The sequence below is a fragment of the Amblyomma americanum genome, chromosome 1, assembly GCF_052857255.1.
Source record: "Amblyomma americanum isolate KBUSLIRL-KWMA chromosome 1, ASM5285725v1, whole genome shotgun sequence".
Lineage (NCBI taxonomy): Eukaryota > Metazoa > Arthropoda > Arachnida > Ixodida > Ixodidae > Amblyomma > Amblyomma americanum.
In genome coordinates, this window is record NC_135497.1 from 123,747,489 (window position 1) to 123,767,129 (window position 19,641).

At 47.9% G+C, this 19,641-nt stretch overlaps 2 protein-coding genes and 1 long non-coding RNA gene across 4 annotated transcripts in view; 2 read left to right on the forward strand and 1 right to left on the reverse strand.

Annotated features, from left to right (window-relative positions):
* Positions 1 to 1,528: 1,528 nt before the first annotated feature.
* On the forward strand, positions 1,529 to 3,650 carry LOC144135657 (uncharacterized). Of its 2 annotated transcripts, none has more exons than XR_013315551.1 (3): positions 1,529 to 1,803; positions 2,612 to 2,997; positions 3,508 to 3,650. It is a non-coding gene; the product is annotated as an uncharacterized LOC144135657 (long non-coding RNA). The 2 variants fall into 2 exon arrangements; XR_013315550.1 differs by lacking the exon at positions 3,508 to 3,650 and adding an exon at positions 3,223 to 3,356.
* Positions 3,651 to 4,023: 373 nt separating this feature from the next.
* Positions 4,024 to 8,155, reverse strand: LOC144113594 (uncharacterized). Its single transcript, XM_077646760.1, has 4 exons — positions 7,880 to 8,155; positions 7,639 to 7,818; positions 7,243 to 7,474; positions 4,024 to 6,922 (listed from the first exon to the last, which is right to left on the reverse strand). Exons 1-4 carry the CDS (start codon positions 8,071 to 8,073, stop codon positions 5,849 to 5,851), a joined length of 1,680 nt encoding a protein of 559 aa, XP_077502886.1. The 5' UTR covers positions 8,074 to 8,155; the 3' UTR covers positions 4,024 to 5,848.
* Positions 8,156 to 17,799: 9,644 nt separating this feature from the next.
* LOC144113597 (toll-like receptor 2 type-2) overlaps positions 17,800 to 19,641 on the forward strand; it is a 42,987-nt gene continuing 41,145 nt past the window's right edge. Inside the window, exon 1 of the mRNA XM_077646765.1 lies at positions 17,800 to 17,852. Coding sequence (XP_077502891.1) covers positions 17,815 to 17,852 — 38 coding nt within the window. The 5' untranslated portion in view covers positions 17,800 to 17,814. The remainder of the gene's footprint in view (positions 17,853 to 19,641) is intronic.

A 19,641-nucleotide genomic window follows, 5' to 3' on the forward strand; every position in this document is an offset into this window, starting at 1 on the left:
CTTGCCTATCTCGATAGCCCCTGGCTGGTCTTTTAATTGCTTGATTTCTTTTACAAATTTCTTGGGTTGCGCACTTTCTAAGCTCAACGAAGGTCTAGTTCGCTTTGAAATTATTTCTCTTTACACATCTGAGCTCTAGCAGCCAACCGGATCTTTCAATAGCGTGCACTTCAACCTCGTTAAACTGTTCCCAGGAAGCAAGTATGGTGTCTGTATGCGTCGCTCTACATCACTCACAAAAACTTCACCTTATAAATGGTTTCCTTCAGCTTCCTGAGTTCTCAGTCAAACTGCGACTTCTTTTCCTTGAATCCAGGGGTACACACGACTAGACAGTAGTAAAATGTAAATGGGTTTACTACATAGTATAGTATAGTTGCACCACAGCGGTGGCCTAGTCGCCTGAGCATCCGCCTCGCATGCGGGAGGCGTGGGTTTCGATCATCATTGACGCCGGGTACCCATTGGTGTTACAATGGGCACAAGCTTTCCCTTGGTCTGGTGCTCGGCTTATTTAGGGTGAAATGCTTAGGAAATGTGTCTTTGACCTCACCTTCAGCAGAAGAAAATACTTTTTGCGATGGCGTTCTTTGGCCACAGATGTCCTTGCGCTATAGCAATTCATCATCATCATAGTATAGTTGTTAAACAAAGCGCAAACTGGGCGGACGCATATCCTCTCTTCAGCCTTGCATGGCTGCCTCTTTGGTATTGCGTAAACCGCAGCACACCAGAGTTCGGTAAGTTCGCAATGTTCTCGAGGCAGCACTTTTGGACGTGCGCGTTCAGAAAAAGAGTACTGCAATCGCGTACCGGCTGCCTTTTGACTTCTGGCGCACGCACACAACTGAAATCGCCAAGAAACATAACATTCCGAACACGTCACAGAGGTAGCAACGGGTTCCACGAAATCTTGTTTTCTTGCTCTATGTTCGGTGCGTACACACGAACCACCCTCCACTGCAAACCACACTAAATTAAATTATTAACTATACAGCGGCCACTTTGACGTATTGTATTGGTTTAAGGGGTTTACCTTCGCAAAGCGGCTCACGCTATGAGAGACACGGTTGTGGAAGGCTCCGGATAATTTCGACCACCTGGGGTTCTTTAACGTGCACTGACATCACACAATACATGCACAGGCCTCAAGCATTTCGCCTCCATCGAAATTCGACCGCGGCAGCACGAAATTTGCCGCAGCCATCCATTACGGCGCCCATCATAGCCTCAGTCGCTTTGGGACATTAAGCCGTTAAGCCCGAACCAAATGGGCCATAATCCTGTTTGCTGATTCATTCAAACTTGTATACATTTTTCAATTGTCTGCGTTAATGCCGATCGAAATGCGGAGAAGAGGGAGGCAGACTCCATATTTACCAACGTTGTGGCACGCAAAGACATCACACCGCGGCCTGCATGAAGGGCAACGCCACGCAGTCTGCCTGGTCCCGACTCGTTTTTTGACCCGACGTACGACGTCAGGATCTGGTGGCGCCACTGCTCCGGTACAATGAGCGCCACCGACGGGCGGATCAGGCGTTACTCGTAAGTCCAGCTCTCCGAGCCAGATACGCGATGGCTGCGAAAGGCGAGGCGCGAGTTTTATACTGCGGGTTTAAAAAAATTGAAAACGTAGACGCATACTTTAAAACAAGCAGTTTGGTGCGTGGTCGCCACCTTTATGACAGCAATCACGTATATGCTGTGAGGGAGGAGATCGTGGCCTCAGCGGCGCCATCCGAGGTAATCGGGAAATGCGCGGCGCAAATGAAGACTGCGGAGTACGAAGTCCGGCTGCAGGTAAATTTAATTTTTGTGTACAGCTGTTATTTTTATTAATATGCAAGTTTGTTGTTCAGTTGTCCGCGAACCCCAGATGTATAGTGGATGCCAGCTGCAGTTGCAAGGCTGGTTGCCGGGGCTGGTGTAAGCACGGAGCCGCGTTAGCTGTGTTCGTCAACAACTACAAGCACGTGTCGTGCACAGACCTGCCTTGTACTTGGCGGAAGCCTACCGCTCGCCCTACGCTAGACACAAAAAAATCTGTGCGGGAGCTATTCACAAGTAAGATTACTTTCAGGCACGACTGCTTGCTTTCGTGGGGCGGTATGTTTTTATTTTCATTATTCCTGTAGGTCGTCCCCTGCCTGTTCCAGTTCTTGGGGCTTTGTGCCCAAATACCACACTCGCGAAATTTCCCCAAGTGAACTGTACTCTTGTGCCTGCCCTGGAGGAAAGAGTGGCGCGCTCAGAGGAAGAGAAGTGTGCTGTTGCGCTCCCTTCTGAGCGTACAGCTGTTGAAGCTGAGCTCATCAGAGAATGTTTGGGCAGTGGCTTGGCCCGTAAAAGGAAGCTTTTTACTGCTATGGAAGTCGTTGCTGTGTGGCCGCTGAGGCTGAAAAGATGCGAGATGCACCTTTCCGAAAAGGATAAAGCCTTTTTTGATAAGGCAGTCAGGAAAAATGCTGACGAGATCACCGAAATCGCTCTAATGACGAGAGGTCAGGCAGCATGGCAAGGTTTGCGAGCGGAAGTTTTCCCACTTTTTTCCCGGCCAGTTTTACCTTTTTTTTGTTTTTGTCAATGATCGATTCACATTTCGCCACAGGTGGCATCAAGAACGACGCGTTCGGGTGACAAGTACTAGCGCGCACAGAATTAAAACCCGCACATCGAACTTTGAAAGCCTGGCGAAATCTCTGGCAAGACCAAGGTTCTTCTCAACTGCGGCCACCTCATACGGTAGAATGCTTTGCACTGGGTGCTAACCAGCATGAGCTGCATACAAGAAAATTGTGCATGCATGATGTCCTCTCCCAGTTTGTGTTAAACTATATTTTGTGCTGTTTAAATTGTAATGCTGGAATGATTTCATAAAGCAAATCGTTAGTTTTATTCTAATATATTGCATGGTTTTGTTGTATTCAAGGCAAAATGACAGAAGCTGAAGCTAGAAGAGAATTGTCAATGGCTCTTGGAAGTCCAATCTATGAGGTAATGTATAGGTGTTTTTCATGTAACATTTTTAGGCAATATATATACATATATATATATATATATATATATATATATATATATATATATATATATATATATATATATATATATATATATATATATATACATATATATATATATATATATATATATATATATATATATATATATATATATATATATATATATATATATATATATATATATATATATCTTTTACAGGTTGGGCTTATAATACATCCGGAGCAACCATGGCTATGTTGCAGCCCTGATGGAATCCACGTAGCCAATGGAAACAAATGCCTTGTTGAAATCAAGTGCCCTTTCTCGCTGAAAGAAAACCACCGTTTGATTGACTATGAGCATGAGCTCAGCTTTGCCCCATATATTGAGTACAGCAATGGGCATTTGATGCTTAAGAAAGGACATGCCTACTACACGCAAGTGATGGTGATGCTGTACATTTTGAATCTAGATGATGCCCTTTTTTTTGTTTACTCACCACAGCACAGCATAACAGTCACTGTGAAGAGAGATGATGGCTTCCTAGCCGAGTACATACCGAAGCTGGAAGGCTTTTATTTCAAGCACCTTTTGAGGTTTCTCACGCATTGATTGAAAGACCTTCTGACACTGACAAATAACTGAGTCATTTTTCAGCCTCATATTGTTGGCTATGGATTGTTGAAATAAATGGCTGGAAGTGGAATGAGTGATGTGTAACATTTAGTCTCCCCATGCACAACTACAAAACATAATGATAGTATGCTTTGCAATATGTCTTCACTAAGACCCACAGTGCAGTCTCATAGTGTGGCTGCAGTTTCTGTCGGGAGGAAAAACCCCAGGTGGAGTCAAGCTTGCAGCCTTCACTCAAGGTGTTATTCCATTTTGCATGTTTACAGGTGCAGCTTACTAGTAGCTGAGGTGCAACCTCCATATTTCAGTAAAACGTGATCAAGAACCCTGGCACTCTGCACACTCATCATTTGAACGCAGAAGCATGCTCGAGTCATTTTTCTTAAAATGCTCCATATTTTTATACATGTCTCTTGTAAAAAAAAGCATTTCATAAACATCATGCAATTATGTTCCAACTCTTCTGGCAGCACTAACAGCAGGCATCCCTTGTATTTGCAGGAATAAAAAGTGAACACAAGATGGAGTGGTTATTGATGGTGGCAGATTCATCACTTGAACATATGACTGAAGTTTACTTTAAAAAAGAAATCGGTAAAGTTTCAATATTGCTTTTTTGGTTCTGCTTGTGACCTTCCTAAACAGCCATGAACTCCCTGAATTTTAAGCCACCTGAAATACCACTATAAGATGATGTGTGCATCAATTTGTTTCAATGTAAGCTAAACATATTCAAGCATACAAGTTTGATTTGCAAGTATGTATTTCATTGGAATAAACTTATGTTTGTGCCAGTGAAATGGAGTGGCTTTGACATATTTTGGTCACAGATGACAAAACATGAAAGGAGAGGTTGGTGCTTAAAGGTGGCTACAGCTACTGCTTTCCACTTTAGAGAGATAACTACTATAACTGGCAGCACAACAAAACTGAAGGGCCCAAACGCAGCAAAAACACAATGGCAGCAGAAAACTAACCTTGACAACAAATGCATTATAGATATTAAGAGAACCTGAGCAATCAATGAGCACAATTCAACAATTCAGTCGGCAGGGACATAAGAACTTGAGAATTAGCAAAAACATAAGAGGGGAACATATGAACACAAGGTTGCAGGCACAGACACATGAAAGCATTACTCAAACTGTCACGAAGACAACAAGCAAAGACTGTCAGATTTTGAATAGACACAGAAAGGTGCAACCCAAAACTGTAACAAGGGCAAAAATGAATGTCGGAAATAACTCGGATGTGCAAGACAGGAGCCCATTCTCGACCTATCGTTGCAGACAAGTACCGCACTGGTCATGCTAGGTCAGCAAAGCCTCTCCAACAAACCCGCTCCTGTGTGGTTTTGACATCAACATAGCTCAAAATTAGCCTACAGCCCTCTTATACCTGTGTCTCTCAATACATATGCACACATCTGCAGCACAACACTCCGTATACCATACGATACTGGTCTTTCACACTGTACTCGAGAGCACCTGCAAAAGAAATAAGTGTATGCTAAAGAACCACTGCGGCATCCCTCATAGCTCGAGGCCGCGTTGGCGCTCCGTGTTGGGAAATTTTGGAAAGGTCTAATCCTTCCAACATCCAGATCTTCTGGACGCCAGGGCACCTCTCAACGACGGGCAATGAGGCGGCCAACACAGCTGCTCGAGCTCTCCTCCTCCGAGCATCTGGCACGCAGCCTCTCTCTGACATAGTTGACAACCCCTCACCCTTACTAAGCTACGCAGAAATTACGGAGTACTATAAGATCACAAGAAGGGAATATCCTCTTCCTCACAAAACCCTAAGTAAATATGAAGAGCACATAATCAGGCGACTACAAACTAATACTCTGCCCAATCCTTACCTAATGAGTAAATGGTACCCAGAAACCTACAATTCATCCTGCCCCTTCTGTGGAGCAGTTGGCACACTCTTTCACGCGGTTTGGAAATGTCAAGAAAACCCAGACTTGGACAGAAATCCCGATCCGACTCATGAGCGCTGGGAGGCAACCCTTCATAGCCACAGCCCACTCGACCAGAAATTGCTGGTTGAGAGGGGCCGGATTATGATGACGACCAATGGGTTCTCGTACTGAACCCACCCAGTTTTTGTGCTCTGAATAAATGTTTTTCCTCCTCCTCCTCCTCTGTGGGATGTAAACACAGTAAATCCAAACCAGCAAAAGAAATGTGATGCAGTCAGGCTTTCAGTACCCATTTTTGTTAACCTGAGGCCATTTCGTGTTGATAACTGGGTTTTGAAGATTAACCAGAATGCAGCACATGCGCATTATTGAACTCATATGAGGAATCATGTCCACGGCGACTCTTGTGTTCAAGACATTAAACAGCTTCAAACGCTGGATCACACTTTCAACGTGTATCCGTACCTGCGCAACATGGTAGGTTTCCTGCAGTTCCTCACAGGTGAACTGGACATTCCCTTTCGAAAATGGGGGTAGAACAACAATTCCTTCTTTCCCTTCAGCTGGTGCCTTAATTCCGGGAAATCCCTTATCAGCAAGTACTACATCCCCTGGCTCTATTCGGTCCAGAAATCCTGACTCCAGCGTGATGTGGGTGTCCGACGTTCGACCCCCATAGGCATCCAAGACAAATGTAATGCAACCATTTGGCAAAATTCCCACCAGGAACTTAAAGGTGTAGCCACCCTTGTAGTGGGAAAATAGAGCACGTCTCTGTTCTAGTGTTGGTGGTTCTTCTGTTCTAACCTCAGTGCAGTCTATAATAAAACGGCAACGTGGGTAGTGGCGCATGAAGCAAGCAGGCATTAATGCATCAACAGTCGCACGTGAAGGGTTTGGAATGAAATTCTGCAGTGCAGCCAACATATTGCTCAGAACAAAGTAGAATATTCTGCTTACAGCTGTACGGTGGAGGCCAAAAAGAACGGCAATGCTGGAAAATGAAGTTCCCAGTTTCAACCTCATCAAAAAAATTGCCAGCTTTTGAGCTACGGGCACATCGATTTGCCGGACAGGTATAGGAGAAATGACAGATAAAAGGAGCGCAAATACATTTGCACTGACGCCACAGAGTTCCCGGAATGCTTCCTCTTTGTGACACATGGACTCATACCCCAAGAAAACACAGCTGCGCTCTTCTGGACCAGCGAACGTTGACTCTGTAGCCACCTGGGCTTGAACACTGGTGTCTACAGTGTCATTGTGGCAGACTTGAGTCGAAGCGCAGCCTTGAGAGGCCACAGACAAAAAGAGGGTACATTGTCCTTGATGTAGACTCCCTTCAGTCTGCGTAGCCTGGAAAATGGTAAAAGTTTCCATTAGTTTTTGTCATCTGTATTTTGAATAGAGTGCAAGCGGCCCTCTTTTTAGCTTTCTTTGGTTGCAAAAGCTTTGTGTTCCTGGTTAATTCATCTGCAGATTAGAGAACTCAACAAATTTGTCTTTTCAGCACTGGTAAAGTAATTAAATAGTACAAAGTATAATTCTCAGAGGAACACTTCAAATTATTAACATGTGCTTTATAACTAGCAGCATCAATTGCAAGCAGAGCATGGAACAATGAACGGGGAGTGAAAAAAGTTTTATCAGTAAAGACGATGAAGAAAACAACATACCACAGATAACATGGTAGCGACGCTGTCGGACGAACTTTGTGCACCGCCCGCACCAGAAGCTGCAGCCTTGGGGCTTGAAGCGTCTGCCGTGGTCTCTGGCTCGTCGGGTGCCGTCGCTTCAGCGGACAAGCCGTCCGCACCAGAAACTTCAGACTGGGAGCCCACAGCCTCGGCTGCAGTTCGTAGCTTTCCGGAAGTAGACGCTTCGGTAGTCAAGCCTCTGCGCTGAGCTCTTGAAAAGATATGCCCAAGGTTAAATTCTGATGTATAGCTCTACACTGGACTTCAATATCAGAAATATTACTAACATCGGAATATCTGCTCCGGACCACATATGAGCCGCGCCGACAGTATTTGCAAACCAGCAAAATCTTTCCCGTGAACAGCGCTGCTTACCGCTCGTATCTCCCAATCTTCGTCTCGCTGCAGACGCCGTCGCATCTCCCATAGCTCGCCGGAAACAGCGTAGGAATGTATGCAGGGTGTCCGGCAATCGTGCTTTTCTCGTTCCCCACAAAATGTGCACTGCAGATGCGGGTCGAGCAGCGGTTCGGTTGCCATGGGCTTCCGTCCGGGCTAATGGAAACAATTAAATACAATAAGCCGTTGACAATGCTGACGAGGCGTGTATGCTTACCTTGCACGGCGTACCGCTCTAACCCAGCGCTGCCTTCTTTCCTCTTCATACGGCCTCCAGGGAAAGCTGTAAAATTTAATCTTCGGCAACTTTCCGGCGGTGTTCTTATAACTGTTGTGGCAGCCGTACACACAACAGTAAATAGAACTCCTGCTTTTAGATCGCGTACACTCTGCGCTGCCGCTTGCCGCCATGGTATTAACTGCGGCGACTGCGGCGGCTGCACGTTTGACTTACACATAACGCACGTCGCGAACGGGAGGTGGCGCCACATGTACGGTCAAAGCTGCAGCGCACCAGGCCTATACGGCGAAGATGGTACTGGCAGAGTCTTTCTCCCAGTCTCTGCACGTTTAGTGTGGCGATTCGTAATGCGACCTCCATTTCGATGGGATTTACGAATACAAGACCAGACGGGCAACGCTACGCTCCTCTCGGCTAAGCGACAAATGGACACACAATTTTGCCCCTTCACTGTAACAGATTCGGCCATCCTTTAGGGCGAACGGAGACACGCATCTCGCTGGAGCGGCGGCTGGCTCGCTTCGCTGAAGGGCTCTATCGTTATTCTAAGGGTTGTTATGATCGGAGGCCCCGACAGCGGGAACAGACGAGCCCGGCAGGCGCCATCGAACTATGCTTGACCCAAAGGTGCTGTCGTCCTGAGAAGAGGATTAGGAACGGCTCCTGGCGACGGTGAGCTGTGACGAAAGGCCTCTCATCCCTTCGTCCGGAGTATGGAATGCGGTATTTCTACCGAACTGCGCCCTCACGTGGACCGGCAGAAAGACCCGAACAAAGGCGCCGAACCCGCCTCGCTCGCTTGCACGTGCGGCCAGACAAAGCGGGGGCGGACACGGCTGATTCATCTTACCCTCGGGAATGCCCGGGGGCGTCAGGACGCATCTTTACACGGAGAGCGTCACCACCTGCTAAGCCAGCGACCTTGTGCACATGATCAACCCGTCGGGAAACACATTCCAGGACGCCTCTTTCCCACAGAGGGGGTCACCGTCTGCTAAGCCTACGACCTTGCGAACCTGCTCAACCGGTCGGAAACAGGATTCCAGGAACTCAAGGCGCCAGGATTCCTTATCGCCTGTGCACGTGTTTGTGGGGGCGGAGCGGTCACGGGGTTAGGGAAGAGACTATGAAGAGTGTGTCTTCCCATTGGACGCTCGATCAGCCACCGGTTTCCCTAGCTAGGTGCCTAGGAAATATCCACTGTATTTAAGCCGCGATTTGGCTGGTTTCAGGAGACTCCATCTCTGACTTTTGGGTCTCCCTGGTTCTGTTGTAAATATGTAGACTCCATCTCTGACTTTTGGGTCTCCCTGGTTCTGTTGTAAATATGTAGCACTTCATCTCTGACTTTTGGTCTCCCTGATTCTCTTGTAAATATGTAAATAAACCTTCAAGTTTACCGACCCTCCTGAAGGCTTCCCTCCGTCGTCTGCAGAGTTCATCGTCATGCGGTGAAGACCTCGGTCCCGATACCCAAGCACATCAACTGGTTGGCAGCGGTAGGATGGTCTGCGCCTGGTCCTGACTCTGGTATGGTAAGTGCGCGGTCTTTCTCTTAGAGCATTGCCAGGTTTTACAACTTTGGAAGATTGTTAGCCTAGGTAATCGAAGGTTGGTATAAGAGGCAGCCGGGCCTCCTCTGACCACGTGAGTAGAGAATCGCCGTTGCTTAAATAGTCATGGACTGGAAGAAGCTGCGCAAACCAGACCTAGTTCTCGTATGCGGGGAATTGGGCATTGATCGTGGGTCGATCCGTAGAAAACCTGAATTGATTAGGGCAATTGAGGATTCCGGTGCGGACGAGGAGGAGATAGTAGAATGTTGGGAGCTAATTAAGGAGGAGTTGGAGAAGGAAAGGGAACAAAATAAGCGAGAGGATGAAGGAAAAAGGAAGCGCGAAGAGCACGAAAGAAAGCGCGAAGAGCAGGAAAGGGAGCACGAAAGGAAGCGCGAAGAGCATGAAAGAGAGATCGAGAAAAAACGGCTCGATCTGCAGATAGCCCAGACTGCACAGGCAGAACGCACTAGGCTAGAAGTGCCGAACACAGTGGCAAGCCAGGCAGCATCAAAAATAAAAATAAAGGACCTCTTGCAACCGTACAAACTTGGAGAGGACATAGGGCTCTTTCTCGTGAACTTTGAGCGGGCATGTGAAAGTTGCGAGTTCCCGACCGAGCCTTGGCCGCAGAAACTTCTGACCATTCTTCCATGTGAGGCGGCCCAAGTACTCGCTCGTCTGGAAAAAGAAGATGCGGCAGACTATACTAAAGTAAAGGCAGCACTCCTAAAAAAGTATCGCCTGTCCGCAGAGGCCTTTCGGCGCCGCTTCAGGGAAGCCAGAAAACAGCCTAACCAGTCATTTCCGGATTTTGCGTATAACCTTAAGGCAGACCTGAAGGAATGGCTAAAGGTAGAACAGGCTTACGGAACTCACGATAAAGTAATAGAGGTGATCTGCCTGGAGCAGTTTTTTGGCTCTTTGAGGGAAGAAATGCGCGTGTGGGTGCAGGACAGGCCGGGAAATAAAACCCTAGAAAGTGCAGCACAGCTGGCCGAAGAGTTCTATGCCAAGCGCGTAGCAGAGGGTGCGCGTGCCCCCGTAAGCCCCAAATTAGAACAAAAATTTCCACGGATCCAGACAGGAGGGGCAGCAAGCCGCAACTGGGAGCGGAACGAGGGCCACAAAGCAGAATCAAGCAACCCCACAAAGGGGGCGACCGAAAAAGAGAGGGATAAGGCTTTTGAAGCCAGAAAGAAACCAGTGTGTTTCCGTTGTCACGAGCCCGGTCACTTCGCCCACGCTTGCAGGAAGCAGGAAATCGTTCTGTCCTTGGTGGAGGCGGGCGATGAGAACATGCGCCTGCTAGAGCCATACCTGAAAGACATGCAGGTTAATGAAAAACCGTGCCGGGTTCTGAGGGACTCCGCGGCCACCATGGACCTAATCCACCCCGCGTACGTGAACGCAGCTGATTTTACTGGGGAATGTGCAGGGATTAGGCAGGTGGCCGAAGAGAATAGCGCATGCTTGCCGATCGCACGAGTCAGAATAGAGGGCCCGTTTGGCGTTCTGGAAACGGAGGCAGCGGTATCACAGAATCTGCCGGAAAAATTTCCGTACCTCTTTCCAAATCGGTCGGAGCAGATGCTCCAGGAAGAGGGTCGTAGTTTCGGCGATCGAACCGTCCAGGCGCTTACTCGTGCGAAGGCTAGCGAGATTACAGCTGAAGTAAATCGTAGGAAGAACGAAGGCTCTCCCACGACGGGTCAGGCAGGGACAAACCCACGAGGCGATGCTTCTGAGACGAGCGGAGAGGCTCGCGGCAGGATCAGATTCAACGCCGAGTACAAGGACTCAAAGGGGGACCAGTTAGATCAGCTCGTGGTGCCGCAGAAATACCGCGCAGGCATCCTTAAATTGTGCCACGGTGGGGGTTGGTCTTGCCACCTTGGAGTGAAGAAAACTAAAGCTAGGCTTCTACAGGTGTTTTATTGGCCTGGCTGCGTCAGAGATGTCAAGCAGTTTGTAAAGTCCTGCGACACCTGTCAGCGTGTCGGAAAGCCAGGGGGTTTAAGGAAGGCTCCGATGAAGCTAATGCCCGTGATTAGCGAACCCTTCCGTCGTTTGGTGGGGGACGTAGTCGGTCTTCTACCAGCGACTCAGTCGGGCTACCGCTACCGAAAAGGGCGGGAAAACGGGAATGCCGACGGTCTCCGTCGTAGCTTTCCTGCATAATCTGGTGTAAAATGCCCTAATGCTCGAGAAAGGCTACCGTCTATCATTTTTGGTTTTTGTTTTGTTTTTTCTCTTGCTTCTTCGTACCTACCTCATTGCCGAAAAAAAAGTTTTTTACCAAATTTCAGACGCATGTCTTTTCCGAAAAAAGGAAAGACAAAGCGGAACTAGTTTTGGTTCAGCAGACTTCCGGGCGTGAGCTGTTGGCGAGGGTTAAGTCATCCAAAATTTGCAGCCATATGGCTCTGTATTAAAGACCTGGCAATGTTCTGAGGCTGGCCGCGTGCTGCCTAGCCGGAGGTAGGGGCTGAGCTCAGATCGGATCGCTAATGCTCCGTTGAGGACCCTTGCCAGTTGTGCAGGTCAAGCGGACTGACTACTACGAGGCCGACTGGGACTCTGACGCCCATTCGTGGTGCACCGAACAGCTGCAACCACTTCGTGGCGTCTTCTTGGCGGCGGACGGATTATTATGATCGGAGGCCCCGACAGCGGGAACAGACGAGCCCGGCAGGCGCCATCGAACTATGCTTGACCCAAAGGTGCTGTCGTCCTGAGAAAAGGATTAGGAACGGCTCCTGGCGACGGTGAGCTGTGACGAAAGGCCTCTCATCCCTTCGTCCGGAGTATGGAATGCGGTATTTCTACCGAACTGCGCCCTCACGTGGACCGGCAGAAAGACCCGAACCCGCCTCGCTCGCTTGCACGTGCGGCCAGACAAAGCGGGGGCGGACACGGCTGATTCATCTTACCCTCGGGAATGCCGGGGGCGTCAGGACGCATCTTTACACGGAGAGCGTCACCACCTGCTAAGCCAGCGACCTTGTGCACATGATCAACCCGTCGGAAAACACATTCCAGGACGCCTCTTTCCCACAGAGGGGGTCACCGTCTGCTAAGCCTACGACCTTGCGAACCTGCTCAACCGGTCGGAAACAGGATTCCAGGAACTCAAGGCGCCAGGAATCCTTATCGCCTGTGCACGTGTTTGTGGGGGCGGAGTGGTCACGGGGTTAGGGAAGAGACTATGAAGAGTGTGTCTTCCCATTGGACGCTCGATCAGCCACCGGTTTCCCTAGCTAGGTGCCTAGGGAATATCCACTGTATTTAAGCCGCGATTTGGCTGGCTTCAGGAGACTCCATCTCTGACTTTTGGGTCTCCCTGGTTCTGTTGTAAATATGTAGACTCCATCTCTGACTTTTTGGTCTCCCTGGTTCTGTTGTAAATATGTAGCACTTCATCTCTGACTTTTGGTCTCCCTGCTTCTCTTGTAAATATGTAAATAAACCTTCAAGTTTACCAACCCTCCTGAAGGCTTCCCTCCGTCGTCTGCAGAGTTCATCGTCATGCGGTGAAGACCTCGGTCCCGATACCCAAGCATATCAGGGAGTAATTACTCATTGACATCCACTCGAGCGCAGCCATGTGGCTGCAAAGGAAAGCTATACAGCTTTCGCAGACACTTCCCAGTTAAAGAAATATTTATCCTTGTCCGGGATCGTTGCTCTTTCGTGCGTCGAGCTGTCAGGTATGCCATTTAAACGGCTTCCCGTCACGAGGGCGGATTACGCTGGCGGCGTCGACATCTGGCTGCGGTCTCGAGGGATGCTCAGCCCAGAGTGCAAGGTCGGTCGACGGTTCGGAGTATACAGCCTTGGCTCCCCGGTCCTGGTCCCGACTGCGGGGGGTTGAGTCATTGACGGCGCCCTGAACGCTTAGGCTTAGCGGCCGCGTTTCCTTTAGACACGACCGTGGTCTCATGCTCGCTGTAGTCGTCAGCTTTAAACGCTGCACTTGCATCATGTTGTCCTCCTGCCAGGATATCCGGTTCATGTTCAGTCGTCCCGACTGGAAGGTTCTCAACGATCTTTGGCGTCTATATATACCACAAAGAGTTCAGTAGTGCACGTCTCAGCCGGGACAGCGATCGATGCGAACGTCTCCACGCTTGGCGTTGCTGCTTCTTCCGCATCGGCCTCGTCCATGAAGAGCTCCGGCGAGCCATCGCTTCTCGCGGGCCCTGCGACGCTTGAGTAGCTATACGAACACAATGCGTTTCATCGTGCCCGAAGCGGCGACAAACCGCGCAGCTCGGAACGCGGTAGTCCCACCGAATGTGTCCAGTATTGTGGCAGCGCAGGCAAAGCGGCGCTATGCCCGGCACAGTCACGAGGGCCAGTTCCCCTGCAACCTTCGTCTGATGGGGTAGTTCGCCTACAGCTTCACACCCTTCTTGAACTGAAGCGTCATAGTGCGGATGGTGGAGCCTTTGTCCAAAACAATGTGAACGCATGAAATGAATTATCTGTTGTGGGATGGTAATCATTGAAGATTTGTCTTGTCTTCACTCCTCCTGTCTCGTGAAGCTCCATCTCTGTTTCACCCGGTCGCACTACTCCTAAAGGAATGTTGATTGATTGATTTATCGATTATTGATTTATTTATTGATTGATTGACTGATTGAATCTCTTTGCCCACTTCGGTCAGACTTCGTACTTCGAAAGGTGGCCTGCATATGCCCTCGTCGGTCGCAATATGCAAGAGCCAATACATCCGGAGACTGTTATTCCGCGCCCGTGTTCAAACTTGCGCCCCTTTTCTAAACCGTCGCTTTCGGCCAATCAGGTGTCGCCAAAACGGCCGTTTTCGAAAGGAACGCCAGTCAGAATTCCGGCCCTTGTTTGTCGTGTGGATTAGTCACTAGGGTCAATAAGAATGGAGCGCCGAAATCTTACCTTCAATTCCCTGTAATGACGAGAAGTCGCTTCACACCTTCGGCATTCATAAAAGTAATTCATTTGACATTCCCCCAAGGCCACAACATGGGGGAGCAGATTCAAATCCTACAGCGATTCCCTGAAATCTTTCTCCCGGAAGGACACAGCTCTCACGTCTGCACCCATAAACGCTGTGTTCAAAACCAACCGACTTGAACAAAATTGCCCGCTACACTCATTTTCCAACACAGCAGAATTCCTGTCACCGTGTCCAGGAACGGCCGAATTGACGCCGCGCTGATGGAGCGGTGTCAGTCATCCTCTTGCGCTGCGTGCTATAATTGGTAGCCTACTCTTCTTGTTGTTGTTGTTGGCCTCTGTTGGTGTGGCACATACCCACATTGGGGGATTGGCCAGGGTGTGTTACAAATTAAAGCAGGATAAACACATCGACTTAATCAAGCTACAATCAACGGTGAAATTTTGAGTTCAAAATTAAATAATTTAGAAAATTATAAGTAGCAAAGAAATCTCCCTGACGCATGGATGTAATCATGAAGAAAATCGCACACTGGTTTTGGGACATAACCCCTGGCGCTTGCCCCAAAGGAGAGGAGAACCGGAATAATGCGGAAGTCCTAATCGAGCGAGGGGGACCTCCAAATAACCTCCTCGCAGAGAAGGAAACCACCGGCAGGAAGAGAGAAAGTGATCAAGAGATTCAGTTCCACCACAAGACTTACAAAGGTCCGAAGGAGAGAACCCTGATGGCCACAAATAAAGATTAAATCGTAGTATTCTGCAGCGTAAGCGAGTCATCGACACGTCGCATCGCAGTGAGCTACGTAAGTGGACGCTAGAACGTTTTGGCGGGCTAGTTGGTTAAGCATCCTGTATCGATGCTTAGCACTGCTGCAAAAAGAGCTGGCACTTCTGGAAAACTAATAATGTCTGTTGATTTCCCGAGCGCTTCTGTTGCTGATGTCGCGTTTTTCTTTTTTGCGCGTCGTATATGGCTTTCCATGCCGGTGTCGTCTATGTATTTATACTTAGTGGCATGGAAAAAAACATTTAGTTGATAGTCAGCGCTGTGTTCGTCTTTTTCGTCGTCACTTGTGCTTGTCTGTGTTCGCGCTGTTCGAAACAAGTTGCTGAAATTTCCTCGTATGGCACAAAGCGAGCTGCACAGCTAAGTAACGCATCAGTATATATGGAGCCACGGGGGTCAGGCGGGCGGGGGTAGCCACAAAAAAATCTCATCGAAAACGTAAGGCGTAAACTGTTCTCTATAAGCAGACACCACTGACACATTCCTCTTAACTGGCATAAAACAAGTGTTATGGTCTTCTGTTTGAAGACGAGAGTGTAGGGTAGTGTGCATCGTTCACCCTTGTTCATTTGGGTGTGCTTGTTTATCCTGAATGATAAAAAAACTTCGGGGTCTTCTTAAATACATTCTCGAAGAAAATGTGATAACATTTACGTTGCCGGCTGTGGTGTGTCTGCGATGAGTGTCTAACATTCTTCTTGCGATTTTCCCGCCAGAGCTCCGGTTGGAACCGCTTCCATTGCCATTGTATGGTATGCATGAGTCATCAGCTTCTAGAACTTCCAGCACCTTCCATTGGATTATCATGTGGTATATTCTATTCCTACCAAATTAATTCAACTTAGTCCACCAACTAATCCCCGCTAATCCACCTCAGCTAATTTTTTGGGGCGGGCCAACTTGCAAATTTTGGGGGCCCTCCGATTTTCAAACTTGCCGGTGCACCACGATTGGCCCATTAGTGTCCACGTGGTGCTGATGACGCCACGAACCTCTAAATCAAGTTTACAGATCGCGGGGAGTCCTCTCTAACCTCTCTCTCTCTCACACATCGAAGAAAGTTGGCGTTGCTGGTGTAAGTTCACTCTTGAAAACAGCGCGAAGGACGGGACGAAAGACAGCTAGACGAACAACATGAACGCTGCTGTACTTCACAGTACTGCAAAATTTGTGCGCATGTTGTAAGAATGTGCCATGGGTGCTTCGAAGATGCTCTTCAAACGTCTACCAAACATCCCGAACGTCTAGTAGCACCATGCATAAAACATGATTTCTGTGCTGTTAGAACGAACAGAGCAGGTTACTTAAATTCAACGCCAAATGAGCAAATGTGAGTGTCCAATGGATGCCTTGATGTCTTGAGGGTGTGCCTCTTAAACCTTCAGTAGACATTGGTCATTGGACATTGGTCAGCGAAGCCAAGCAGGGTGACCTTTTTTCCTCCCGTCGTCTCGAGTTATGTTTCCTTCGCGCGCCGCATGACGAATGCGAAATCACTTTATTGTCAGCACAGATATGCGAGGATTTCCGCGAGAACACCCGGCATTTTTCGGACTACTCTGGGGGAGCTCGTCCGCGTGCGCCGGACTTCCTGGCGGCTACGAGGGCTGCACGCTCTCTGTTATCAGGCCCTGCTGTGTCGCTAGCGGCTCTCTTCGCGAGCGGCGGAAGGAGAGCCTGCGATAGCGGCGTCGCTCACTGACTCTATTCCCCGAAACTCGCAGAGATGCCGCCAGCGATCTGCCATGGTGGCTGAAGTGAGCGCCGAGGAATAGCAGTGTCGCACCTTTCCCTGTGACATCCTAACGTACGTAGCCGCACCATTGCCCATAATGTCCTTTTTTTGCTGTTCCTTGCAAGAGCGTGCCAGCTGAATTCTCAGCGAGGCCCGCGGCGTGCTTTGCTATGCTTGCCTCGCAGGCTCATTCTGGAGAGGCGCAGGGTAGATGAACGCGCTTGCTTGCTGCACAGTCTTGCAACAGCAAAAAAGCGACATCTTGGTTCCTGTTTCTGTTTTCGCTACGATTACGTGCGCAGGACAAGGAACAGTCACTTCATCTCATTTTGCCTCGACTTTATTTAGCTTTGAAGTACCACGAAGAACGTGAATTTGAGAAATCCCTCCGTTTCAGCAGTGCATGCATTGTGAGCACTCAGAGCCCTCGTCCACGTCTGTCTACCTTCGTTGCTGTTTCGAATCGCGCTGTACTACTGCAATGGATTACCAACTTTCCCGAGCTTCAGTTTTAGTGTGAGCACTCAGAGGACATTCGTAAAACTTGGAATCAGCTGGTGGCTTTCGGTGGGCACTAGGGTGGACAGATGCTTAACATTCAAAACCACCACGGGTTGATTCGGCGCTATAATTTAAATTTATGCGCACAAGTGTTTTTTCCTTTGCGCCGCCGGGTGTCTGAGGGGGACGTTGAGGTGTTTTAGTGAAGAATACGGGCAACACTGTGGTGCCTCAAGTTTCTGCGCTAGAACGTTTATGATTTCAGCGACACAGCTCATCAGATCCAGTTGTTGTGTCTCCTGTTTTGTGATCCGAAATTTACAAGATGAAAGCTAATGTGCTTTTTAAATGATAAAGATCGATGTTAAAACCAACTGATAAACGCAGAAACATGAAACTCTGCTTCGTACAGCCAGAAGCGTCAGTGAGGTAAAGTATCGTTTTTTTGGGTTTGGACTTCGTGATGAACGTGCCCTGTGATGCCGTTCACGGTTTTATGAGGTGGTTTTCTCTTGATTGTACGTATGATACTCTATTGGCGTAACTGGATAGTTTTATGTACCTCTGGGGTGCGTAGCGCGTTACTGTTTTGTGAAAACGCACTCATCGTTTGCATACGGTGACACGAATTTCCTTGTGTTATAGCGTCGCGGGATGAAATCTTGATTCATCGAGGAGAAAACTCAGCGTAAAGGGTTTTGTGCTAAATTAATACAGGGCAGAATGAGAGACCGTCTGCAACGAACGGATCTTTGCGCGCGGTTAATAACCTCCAGTCGAAAATAGTGTACAGGCTCAATCACTTAGGAGAAATAGTTGTTAAGGCAACAAGAATTTTATTTAGTGTTAAGAATTCAAAGCCCTAGGATGCATTTCGTTAAGAGTTATTATCTGAATCTGGGACTTACAAAACTCGATGGCTGATGCAGCACTTCCTGAAGCTAAAAATAATTCAAAAGAAAACGTTACATTAAATGACAGGGTTCTTTGTTTGCCAGTGTTTCGTACTTAGGTCCATTAATTAAGACGTTTGCCAGTTGAAAAGTGTGAGCTGTGTCGTTGGGTACAATGCGCTGTTCTCAACGCACTTGAAGAAGAAATTATCACAACCACACATAAACCTGCAACAATGCGACTACAGAAGTCAGCAAACTGCATTGCATTTAGTAGGAAACAAATGTTAGCGCAAATCGTAGAAATTAAACAAATTATTCTGACATGTTTTTATCTACCCAATAATTGTCGAAAACAACGCTCCAGCACGCGATAGAAAAAAAAAGAAAGAATAAGGACGGTGTTTTGGAGTGTCGCACGCATAGAAGAGCAGAAAATGTGCGTTGTCGTCCCATTCGTCTGCTTCTTTTCAGCAGTCATCTTTTAAAGCTACATATTTTTCCAGCCTGAAAGTTGTTGTTTCGTTAAACATAGGTGCCATGAGAGAGCATTTTTTATCAAACAAGCGCCCCATTTCCTGCGCATAGAAGTTCGGTACGAGCAGAAATACTTCAGCGGCACAAAAAACACAGTACAAACTACAGTTGATACGTTTTAGTATCGACAATACAGCAAAGAAAAAACGTTTCAAAAATATTTTTCTTCAAAATCTACCTTATGTAACATTCCCTTCTCTGTTAGTTGAAGGAAGCATCCCTCTCAAGGATAGCATTTTTTGTTCTGGCTGAAAAGCGGCTTTCTGGCCGTAATAATATGCTCAGGTAGAATCTACATAGGAAACATGAGTTTCCGAAGACTTCTTTTTTGTCCGTGCACCCGAAGTCACCGTTTGAGCACATCAGTGTGTGCAGACGCGTCAAGCGTTCGAAGCAGTCAAAAGCAAACATATTTGACTTCTGCCAACAGATGTTGCAACGATGGCACAGCTTTCAGACCTCTTTAATTCCCCCCCTCCCCCTGTTCCGTGATGCATGCACCGTAGTAAAGTCACTTCATAGTCCACGTTTTGCCTGTCTACTTCGTTTGAGCTTGTTCCACTCCTCTACAAGATAGCGCTTTCCAAAAATAGTGTAGACTGAGTTAACATGGCTTTAATAAAAAGTTTGAATGTTCTTTTCAATGTATTTTTTAATACTTCTCACCATTCGGGCATTTATTCCGTAATGAACTCAATGACAGCGACGTACGAACTGTATCTGCTGCTCGTTGGTCCGTCTTGGTTTTGCTTGGTTTAAGCTAGGCTGCTGATTGCGATGTGAGGTAT